This window comes from Polypterus senegalus, chromosome 3 (genome assembly GCF_016835505.1).
Source record: "Polypterus senegalus isolate Bchr_013 chromosome 3, ASM1683550v1, whole genome shotgun sequence".
Lineage (NCBI taxonomy): Eukaryota > Metazoa > Chordata > Cladistia > Polypteriformes > Polypteridae > Polypterus > Polypterus senegalus.
The window spans coordinates 112,904,165-112,916,197 of NC_053156.1; the positions used below are offsets into that span (position 1 = coordinate 112,904,165).

The 12,033-nt window shown below is 37.8% G+C and overlaps 1 protein-coding gene across 1 annotated transcript in view; it reads right to left on the reverse strand.

Annotated features, from left to right (window-relative positions):
* Positions 1-302: 302 nt before the first annotated feature.
* The window catches only part of LOC120525486 (protein SOGA3-like), a 71,157-nt gene continuing 59,426 nt past the window's right edge, over positions 303-12,033 (reverse strand). Inside the window, exon 7 of the mRNA XM_039747825.1 lies at positions 303-1,021. Coding sequence (XP_039603759.1) covers positions 839-1,021 — 183 coding nt within the window. The 3' untranslated portion in view covers positions 303-838. The remainder of the gene's footprint in view (positions 1,022-12,033) is intronic.

Consider the following 12,033-nt stretch of genomic DNA (forward strand, 5'->3'; position numbering starts at 1 on the left):
GTCATTATGGGGTGTTGTGTGTAGAATTCAGAGGAAAAAAATGAATTTAATCCATTTTGGAATAAGGCTGTAACATAACAAAATGTGTAAAAAGTGATGTGCTGTGAATACTTTCCAGGTGCACTATATATATATATATATATATATATATATATATATATATATATATATATATATATATATATATATAAATATATACAGTATATACATTTTTTGTTTCAAAAACTTGCTGAAATATTTATTATAAGAAAAATCCAGGTCAAATGAAGGTGTCACTAATCATAGACAAAAGGACTTCTCACTTAATACATGTTGCAGTGTCAAAAGCGACTGCACTTCATTTTATTGTCATTTTCCTTAATGCTAATGAGGGTGACAAAATAACCCATCACTTTTACACTATTGGTCTACAATTTACAAAGTATAATAAACGATCGTTTAATAAATCAGAAAAATCCTGGATCATGCAACGGTAAATATATACGCATGCAAGCAACCATTAAAGGTCTACTGCCAGCAGAATGTTGATCATTTACATAGATGCACATGAAAAAAAGTAAACAAAATGTATGAAAAATGAAATGGAAAAATTGAGTACAGAAGTACATTAGGCCATCAAAACACTGGAGACCGGCGATGCTTTAAGCGTATACATTTTGTGTTTTACCTTAAAGCATACTTAACATTTTGTGTATTTCTACACAAGTAAAGCACTTAGAAAGCTTGAATATAACAGTCTAATAGACACAAAGGGTTAGCGCTTTCTCGAAAGGTCAGTCACCGATACATTTCACAACATTAGCTTCTACTCCATTTTTAAGAGTCCATTTGCTGAGCTTCAGATTATCGCCGTTTCTGAGAAGTAAGAACAGGAATACGTTTGCTTGTGTGACGATTTGCTTGGTGTCTGTGGAGTGCTAGTTGATTTGGTGGCCCACCGTGACGGCAGCCTCTTGTTAGCCGGTTGAGCTGGACGTGGAAAATTCCTCTTGACCAAACTAGCTGAAGAAGCTGGGGATGTCTGTTAGGAAGAAAAAAAAGGGTGTTATTCTTTATGTCTATGTCAAAATTTTGATTACAAATTAGAACGATCTAGACGAGAAGAGGCCATTTAGCCCAACAAAGCTCACCAGTCCTATCCTCTTAATTCATCTAAAATAACATCAGGTCTAGTTTTGAAAGTTTCTAAAGTTGGTATCAGTTTAGATTAGGTGTCCCTAATATTCTGTACTTACTATGTAGTTACCTGCATAATTACAGAGTAACTAGGCGTTATTACCTTGTACAACTGTGTAATATTGTGTAACACTATAATTAGGAACTCAAATGAAATTGTTATTCCACAATTTTTCATTTGTATATAAATTGTGGAATAACAATTACAATTGAGTGCTTAACCACAGTACTACATTGTGTTACTCAGTAAATACAAGGTAATAACACCTAGCAATTATACAGGTTATTACATGGTAGGTACGATGTAATTAGGGACACTTAATCTAAAGTGATATCCTAAAGTCCTGTCTACTACCCTACATGGTAGCTTATTCCAAGTGTCTATGGTTCTCTGTGTAAAGAAAAACCTCTTAACATTTATGCGAAAATTACCCTTAACAAATTTCCAACTGTGCCCCCGTGTTCTTGATGAACTCATTATAAATTAACAGTCTCGATCCACTGCACTAATTCCCTTCATAATTTTAAACACTTCAGTCCTGTCACCTCTTAATCTTCTGCTTAAACTGAAAAGGCTCAGCTCTTTTAATCTTTTCTCATAATTCATCCCCTGTAGATCTGGAATCAGCCTAGTCGCTCTTCTCTGGACCTTTTCTAGCGCGGTTATGTCCTTTTTGTAGCCTGGAGACCAAAACTGCACACAGTACTCAAGATGAGGCCTCACCAGTGCATTATAAAGGTTGAGCATAACCTCCTTGGACTTGTATTCCACACATCGTGCTATATAACCTAACATTCTGTTAGCCTTCTTAATGGCTTCTAAACACTTTCCGGAAGTTGATAGTAATGACTCCACTATGACTCCTAAATCCTTCTCATAAGATGTACTTTCAGTTTTCAGTGTATTTATATCTTGACATTTTTAAATCCAACGTGTTATACTTTACTTTTACTTACATTAACTTTTATTGGCCCAAGCCTGTATGCTGTCCAAGTCCCTCTGAAATAATTCAACAAATCAACGGATATTTGCAAAATGTGGGGTGTTGAAAATCTGTGCAGTGGAAGGCCATGTAATGAAACTCAAATCAGTAATGGGTGGCAGAGATTTGGAAACACTAAACAGAAGTCATTGTTTTGGGATAAGTGAGGGTCAATTGATCGAGAAAACTTTCATTATGAGGACAAACAAGAAATCTTGTCTTATGTGGCTAGTTGGTAACTTGTGATTCTTAAACAAAAAACTTACTTTATTATTTCTAAGAAGATCTTTTCTTTGATTTTAGGTAAAGCATTCTATATATCATGAACTTGTATGTGCAGAGCAACAAGCTGCAATAAGGAGGCACCATTCAATGTATAACATGGCCTCAAAACACAGTATGGTACCATCAGCGCGGTGAAAACGAAACAAATGAAAACAATGTTTAAAATTAATTTTTAAAGAAATACAATGTGGAAAAAATCCAAAGACAGCACTGAAACACAAATAATCTACCTATGATACTGACAATATTCTTCAAAGTGGTGTAGAATAACATTTTCACAAAGAAAAATTACCACATATAAAATGGTTTGTTCATAGGAAACATAATAGTGCAGCACATTATTTTGTGCTGCTGCCTCACAACTGTAGCTTCCTGGGCTTCAGTCTCAGCCTGGGCTCAACCTGTATGGAAGTTCACATTGTCTCCACTTCCATGTTAGGATTCTTCTCACATCACAGAGATGTGCAGGTTAGGTCATAGACTTAAGTGAGTCACTTTTGGAGTTACTTCCTGCCCTGTGTCCGATGCTACTGGCCTTATAGGTTTTCCCCTCTGTGCTTCCACAGTCTAAAGACATGCAGTTTATGTGAACTGGGCCTATTGTGTGTGTGTGTTTATGTTCACCCTTTGATGGACTGACACTCTTTCCAGATGCTGTTCCTGTGTGGGGCTCAATAATTGCTGGGATAGGCTCTGGTTGCCCTTTGACCCTGCCTTGGACAAGCGGGTTAGGAAAATCTATCGATGTATAAATAATGTATGAAACAAAGAATAAACTGTGACTATTAGAAAAGGCTGCTTCTAGTATCCTATGGAATTGAAGTCTTGCCTGTCTACAGTACTTTCTCAAGGCCACGTCATCTGTTCCAACTAGTGGTGTTTGTGGCTTTTCCACAACACCAGTAGAAGTGCACACATTATTTATTCTCTTTTTGGGTGCACAGTCCTTGAGTTTACATTATATACTGTAGTCTCTGATTCCTTCACTCTGCTGTGCTTATTACTCTACTCTTCCCTACTTTCAATTCTATTTTTTTTTTTTTTATTTATTTATACTTTCTGCCTTTCATGCTTGCCAGCTTCCTTTGCCGTGGACCTGCTGTTCTTCTTGTTTTGTGCTCTGACCCTTAACAAATCTGACCTCCTCCTTTGTTAGTTCCAGGCTGTTCACTTCTTAGCACTCGACCTACCATACCTCATTTGTTTCTTACACCTTTCATCGCTCCGCTTTCATAAAGTATTGTTTCATCCGTGAGATTCTGAGAGCAAAAATTAAAGATCTGACTTGACAGTGTGTGTAAATTTGATGCCCCGTGTAACTCATTAGTAGGCTCTTGTGTTTTTGATTTGTACTTTATAAGCCATTTACTGATAAAACTGAAATTAAAGAGCGAGAGTACTTGACTGTGCTCAGTGCTCTGAACAAAACAACTGATATCAGGCAAAGCTGACCTTCTAGAATATATGACACGGTGTGACAGCTCGGTCTTTGCATTGGAATTTAAACTACAATGATGCTGGTTCAATTCCCACTCCACCTCACTTCACTTGCTAGTACTCCCAATTATCTAAAAATAAATGATGGGCATGATTGTATCTGTGCCGTTCTCAAATCTTTCAATTTAATAATGAATCGTATATTCAAGGACATCAGAGGAAATTAAGAGCGTGGGCATTTAGGCCTAAAAATAGAAAGCACTTCTTTAGATAAAGAAATGTGGGGATCTGGAACAAACTACCAAATTGTGTAGTTGAAGAAGAACCCTTGACAACTTTCAAGAAGAATCTGGATGGGATATTGGGACAGCTTGACTATTAGCCAAACAAACAAGTCTAATGGAGTGAACGGTCTCCTTTCATTTGTCAAATTTCTTTTGTTCTTATGTTTTACCTATTTCAAGTTTGAGAGATGTGAGAGCCAATCTTGGCAGCACAAGGCACTAAGGAGGAATCAACCATAGGCGCTGTGCCATTCCATCTCCAATGGTAGCCAGATATTCACTGATTTAGTAGCTTGACATGGTGACAAGATGCTGCAAGTGAGGAACAGTGAAGTCACTAGTGTAGTGCTAATGAAAAGCAGTACTACAGGGCTTTTTCTTTCCCCTTAGCAGGATGAGTTTATCTTAACAAATGGCTGGTCAGCAGCAATACATGAGTAGGTGACATGTGGTGGACACAGATCATTACAATATCATGGAGCCCAAATTCTTGAAATCTCCACATGAGTCTACATTGATGCAGCTTTACATCATAATGGCAGCTACTGGAAATGCTTGCTTCTTCTTTAGAGAAATTGAAATATTAAATGTATACCACGTTTCCTTGAAAGTTGTAATGTTCTGATTATGCTGTCTTAACCTACATTAAGTCTGAGTTTGAACTTTGTCCTTTATTGCATTCACTGCTCACATTTGCAATTTTGTGCGTAATGCTATTTTGGTGGAGCTCACTATTAAGGGCCCTACAAAATACACAATGAGATGATGGATAGTTTGATGTAATATAAACTTTAGCTCACTCTGCAAATTCACTTTTGATTGCATTGGAAAATCAAGGTCTCCACCATTACTGCCTACATTTAACAGAACCTAACATTCTCAGAACTGCCTGGTTCAAGTCAGAAACGTAGGATTCCACCCAAGACAAGGCATCAGCCCATTGAGAGGACAACCCACCCTCACATTCCATTCAGATTTGACAATGAACTAATTACTTGATTAAGTTAAAAAGGCAACTAAGCAAGTAGGAAAATGTATGTATTGTTTTTTTAAGTTAGAGTGATTTTTAAGTTTTAGTCATATCATCAAAGAGTTTCTTACCACAATTTTACTACATATTTTTGTAACAGCAAGTCACACTTGAAAATAACAGTGATAACAAAATGAAATCACATGTATCAGTATATCATGTGGCTGAAATTGCTTTCAACTCAAGTGACAAAAATATGCATGCACTATTGTTAATTGTTGCTGGTTATGGATATGGTGCATCTGTGTCTACTTGTAGTTCCAATTTCTTCAACATCAAAGATTTCGCAGAAGTACCTGATGGAGAGTTAAAATCTGCACTATAGACTAAAGTTAAAATTTTTGGCTGCATCCGAAAATGATAGATAAGATAGATAAGGATTTGCCTTTAAATGACAGTATCAGAGTAATACTGAATCATTATAATCTTTAGATAATAAAGCTGTGTAGTTGTTTTTAATGTAATGGAAAATCTAAATATTGAAGTAACTGCTCTCAAGGTAAAACCGAGATGGTAGACTAATCCATAGCTGCAACTGCACAGAATGTTTTGCTGTCTTAAGACAGACAAATTCACAAATTGTCTAATGCTTCTCAATAAGAGATTTAAAAATTTTTAAAATGCATACAGTGCTCTGTATTAAAGATATCGTGTATGGCAAGTTTCAACAAAATTGGTTCACTGGTTGCTGAGTTACTTCATGTAGACAGACATTGTGACAATGACGTTATACCAGTGCTCAACCCAATGCAGACACTCGACACTGATAAAACAAATAAATGTTTTTATTTCTTTTTCTTCACCTGTGGGCAACGCCTTCCCCGTTCCCCACAGGCACAAAACAGTCCCACAAGCACATTACTAATAATTCTTTTTCTTCCTACTCTCTTTTCTCCTCCACTTTCCCTCTGACAAGCTTCGTCTTCCTCCTCCCAACTCTGGCTCTCGGAATGGTGGCTGCTGGCTCCTTTTATAGCCCACCCAGAAACTCTCCAGGTACTCGTTGCCCCACTGATGGCTGCACACACGGGCTCAGGAACAGCTGCAGCACCCCCTGGCGGCACCCCCAGATCCCAACAGGGTTGTAGGGAACTCCATCTTCCATGGAGCCCTGCGGGAATCCGAAGCACCACTGCTACCCATGATGGCTGCCATCTAGTGTCCCTGGGGAGATACTGTTCTGTCCATGCTTGCTCCCCTGGTCCCTGAGGTGAGAAGGGGTCCCGGCCGGACAAGGACCTCGGCCGTCTGTGACAACATACAGACATGGCAACTGCAGTAAGTGAAGAGCACCTGCCATATTTCACATATGGTGTTTTATTGAATGCATTGTACTAAAAAGCAAAAGAGTGCCGTGGCCTTGTATATGACGGGTAAGTGGGTTTTGACTATCCAATATGTAAATCGAGTGTCAGATTTTTACTGCTTGCTATTTTTCTAAAAGATGTTACATACTATATGTCCAGCACCACCTGCATTTGGGTCCACCTTCTTGGTTACAATAATCCATTTTTATTCTTCCATATACCATCCTGTTCTTTTCTTGACAAATGTTACAAGCCACAGTGGAATGGGAGAGAATGTAATGTTTGAGGAAATATCCTCAAGTTGTCACTTACATGCACAAAGGTGCACTTTATTTTAACTGTGAGGTTTTACGGCAGGAGTCACATAGCTCCGGGGTTTAAACTCCTGCATGGATATCGGCTGTGAGGAATTTGCATGTTCTCTTTGTGTTCACAGTTGAACCTAGGATCCTCAAGCTTTGAAACATCAGTAGTAACCACTGAATCATCGTTGTTGCCTACCTGCCAAATTATGAGAACGTTTTATTTTAGCTGTTAACAAAAAAATGACATAGCGGCACAATAACTGGTGATTTGTGGGTTTAAATCTGAATACAGGCACTATCAGCATGGAGTTTGCTCATTCTCCCCAAATATGTGTGGTTCTTTCTTCAGTTACTACTGTAATACACATCCTAATCTCTAAGTGTTGGGTTGAGTGGCAGTTTGAAATTGGCCACGTGGTAGAGTGTGTGCGTGTGTGTGTGTGTGTGTGTGTGCAAATCAACTGATTTCCAGTCTTCTCTCTAATCCTGCATTGTCCCCTATTTTAAAAAAAGGCAGCTGGATAAAGAAATGAATAGATGCTTTGTTAGACATGTTTTCTGTCCTTGCTTAGTCACTGTAACCGGCATTTCTCTAATCCACATTCTGTTCCAGGAAGACCAAACGTTCATCATAGTATTAATTGTTACAACAAACATAAATAAACTTTATTGGATGTCTGCTTGTAGTTTTGGCTGCAACCATTTAATTTGCTCTGCCTCTGATGTTCTGACATTTTACCAAATAAAGGCAATGAAAGCTACAGTACTGAACAGAACCAAACTGACATTCCACAAATACCTGGCACATACAGTACTTGCAATAAATTAAAAAAAACTAGTCATTGGTACATTATACCAAAATAAAAAACAGAAACCAAATCTTAGGCATGAGTCAGAGATGTATATTGCTCAATAGCGGTTTTTAAATTAATTTATTTTTTTTATCTTGCCGTAAAAAAAGTCTTGTGAGATACACAGGGCAAATCAATGTCAGAAATGACTAAGGGTTCTTTATTAGTAGACATTAATAATTTCTTCCAAGAATTTCATACAGTGTACATAACATCAGCTAACCTCTTATCTCTCTGTTGTGTGAACTTTGGTGACCGCCTACATAAGCATCATTTTTCACAATCTTTATTCACTTCCTCACTCCTGTCTCCTATATTTGGTGAATTATTATTGTATTATTATTAACAACAACAACAATAATAACAATAATAATAATAACGATAATAATAATAATATATTTATGAGAACATTTGGGGCATTTTAGAACCTGCTTTAAAAGTTGCTGCTTCAGACTGAAGCACAGTGTGACAAATCCACACACTTCAGCACATTGAAGTGGCTGCACAAAGCAGATGGGAGAATAGAAAACTATACTTAGTGGCCATATTGTCAACTACACCTGCTCATTAATGCACTCCTCCAAGCAAACTATATATATATATATATATATATATATATATATATATATATAGCATCCAGACAAGGGCAAGTGGTTTAGTTCTTACACAACCAAACATTACAATGGATAAGACAGTTGATCTAAGCGACTCTGGGGTGTGATTGCTGTTGTTAGACATGGTGCCTCCAGCCTTTCAGAAACAGCTTCCTTCATGGGATTTTCCACCACTACACATTATAGTGAATAGTACAATAAACAAAAAACATCAAGCAAGCAGCAATTCTGAAGGAGGAACCACCTTCTTAATGAGGGAGGTCAGAGGACAATGGCTAGACTTGATTAAGTTAAGAGAAAGGCCATACATACTCAGATAACTGTTCTTTATAACAGTTGAGTGCAGAAGGGCATCTCTAAATGCACAAAACAATAAATCTTGAAGCTGGTCAGCAACTGCAATAGGAGAACTTGCCAAGTTCCATTTCTGTTAGTTAAGAACAAGAAGGTGAGGCCATGTCAGTCATGTGATCATTACAACTGTATAGATTTAAAAAATGTCACCTGGTATGACTAATCACGATATTTGCCCTGACATGCAGATGGTACAGTCAGAATATGGCATAAACATCATGAACCCAAAGATCATCACGCTAAGCCTCAGTGGTATAGGCTGTTTGTTGTAGTGTAATGTGTGGGGAAAGTTTACTTGGCACATGTTAGGCATCCTAACACTAACTGAGTATCATATGAATGCCGCCGCATACCTAAACATTGTTGCTGACCATGTACATCTTAATTATTAGCGGACAGTGTGCAATATCACAAAGAATGCATTATCTCATGATTGTTCCACAAACATGTCAGTGACTGGGTTGCAATCTCTCTCCAGCGTGAAATCTAACTAAGCGCATTTGGGATGTTGCAGAAAAGTTCTGCTAGATGAATTTGTGACTTTAAAATGTGCAATAACTGTACGATGCTATTGAGTCAGCATTGAGCAAAATCCTAAAGAATGTTTCCAGTACTTATTCTCATGCCCCTAAGGATTCAGGTTCTTCAGGAGGCAACAACAGGGTCTTATCAGGTACTAGACACTGCAATTTAATAAACAGGCCATTGAATATATATTTTGTATTTAAAGCACTGGATTTTATATATATAATGTATGCATATACTTGAATCATGCATTTATTTTACATTCAGAAGTAACAGACTGTGTGACAAACAGTAATGCAGCAAACATCATTCAGATGTCCAAGTTGAACACAATTTGCTTCCGATTTTCTGCAGGCTGGGAGCCTTTATGAATTATGCCGAGCCATATTTTTGAATGCTCTAATTAATTGTGATTATTTGCGCATACAATATATACATTTATTTATTTTATACAGTTGCCTTATTCAGTTTAGATTAACAGGAGCAAGATAACAACTAATGAAAATAAGGGACCGGTCCATGACAGGGCACTCTCACGTACTCCTTAACGGACTCGTATCAGGTCACATTGAAGTCACTAAGTGACGAAAATCTTTGAAATGTCAGAAGGAAATGGAGTGTGTGGAGAAGATCTGCAAGAATACCGAGATAGTGACTAAGCTGGGATTCAAGCACTGCTTTTCGGAGCTGTAAAGAAGTAGTGCTACCCACTGTGTCACAAACATTAACTCCATAAAGTTTCAAAATGCAGTTGAATTTTCAATATGGCAACAATCGATCACATTTTATTCTGAAGTTTTGATCTTCAAGAACCACCATGTATCTAAAAAGGTTATTAAAGGTTACATCATACAAATACATGGAAAAAATAAAACAAGAAGTAATGTAAACTGGTAGAAAGCCATTTAATAACTGCATATTTTTAATGCTAAGCCTAATTCTCAATGTGTAGTACTTTTTCAAATAAAATTTCAAATTATTATCTCTGTGATTTATCAGAATTTCTGCGGAAACAAATTTTTACTCTAAGATCTATGTCAGCTTACATTTTTGGAACAGTGATGAGTCTTCACACAGTGGCACATAAACTCAAAATGAATGGGTAATTCAACAATATGGGGATTTCTCTTTTGTGTGTTCTCTTGTACTACTTCTGCTTCTAACATTTTTGTTTTCCTCACAATGTATAAATAAGTCAGATTATCCAACTGTTGATCCATTTTTCTTGGTATACTTTGTCCTAGTGTAGATCGGTGAAAGGTAAAACCTGGCCAACATGGAACAGGAGCAAAGCAGAAAGCAGTTCTGGCTGGGACCCAAATCCACCAGAGGACACAAACACACACTCACACATATAAACTCACACTGAGCCAATTCTAAGCACCTCCCAGTAACAATCTGCCAATTCATTTTTGAACTTCAGGAAAGCTGACTCCCTCACAGAAATCCTTGACCAGCAACAGTCAACATTTGTATGCTTTTTATTTTTTTGGTAAAAAAAAGTATTAAGGAAAATAACTTAATCTATTAGAATGGTATTGTAGTGCTTATTAGGTCAATAAGATTTTGGGTGTAAACCATAGTGTACTTTGTTCTTTCACATATTATATTACCACCAGAAATGGCGCACTGCACGTTACACTTGACTTTCCTAGTTTTCATACTCTTTCTCTGTTTCTGTTTAGCATTCGTTTGCTCAGAGGTTGATGCACTTGCTACTTCCTGAGCAGCTCTTCTTTTCTCCACCCTAGCAGCCCGCTTCTTCTCTTCTTTCGTTAGCATCTTTTCATGTTAAAACTAATTAAATCGGTGTTTGTGTTGCAATTACGTCATACATTTTCCTTAATTTTTCACTTAAGCTGGCATTTAAGTCTCCAATCTGCCTCAAGAATGATTTAAGATATGAAGAGTTAGAGGAAGTGACAGCGAAGGTGGTAGGGAGGAGAACGGAGCACATACACATGTGCCGCATGGCTGCCCTACTGGCCATTGCTGAGAGTTGATTCTACAATAACATAAAATAAAAATAAAAAGAGGAATAACCTTGGAGGTCAATCATTACCCCGAAAGCAAATAGTAGACGTCACGTAGTTTACGTGTACCAAATTTTAGGTCAATAGGTCAAACAGTTTGCGAGCTACAGGCGATTTAAAATCCTGGACAGACAAATGGACAGCCACGGTAGCATATTATACAATCACCTAAAGGATTATTAGGAACACCTGTTCAATTTCTCATTAATGCAATTACCTAATCAACCAATCACATGGCAGTTGCTTCAATGCATTTAGGGGTGTGGTCCTGGTCAAGACAATCTCCTGAACTCCAAACTGAAAGGTGATTTAAGCAATTTTGAGTGTGGCATGGTTGTTGGTGCCAGACGGGCCGGTCTGAGTATTTCACAATCTGCTCAGTTACTGGGATTTTCACGCACAACCATTTGTAGGGTTTACAAAGAATGGTGTGAAAAGGGAAAAACATCCAGTATGCGGCAGTCCTGTGGGCGAAAATGCCTTGTTGATGCTAGAGGTCAGAGGAGAATGGGCCGACTGATTCAAGCTGATAGAAGAGCAACTTTGACTGAAATAAACACTCGTTACAACCGAGGTATGCAGCAAAGCATTTGTGAAGCCACAACACGCACAACCTTGTGGCGGATGGGCTACAACAGCAGAAGACCCCACCGGGTACCACTCATCTCCACTGCAAATAGGAAAAAGAGGCTACAATTTGCACATGCTCACCAAAATTGGACAGTTGAAGACTGGAAAAATTTTGCCTGGTCTGATGAGTCTCGATTTCTGTTGAGACATTCAAATGGTAGAGTCAGAATTTGGTGTAAACAGAATGAGAACATGGATCCATCATGCCTTGTTACCACT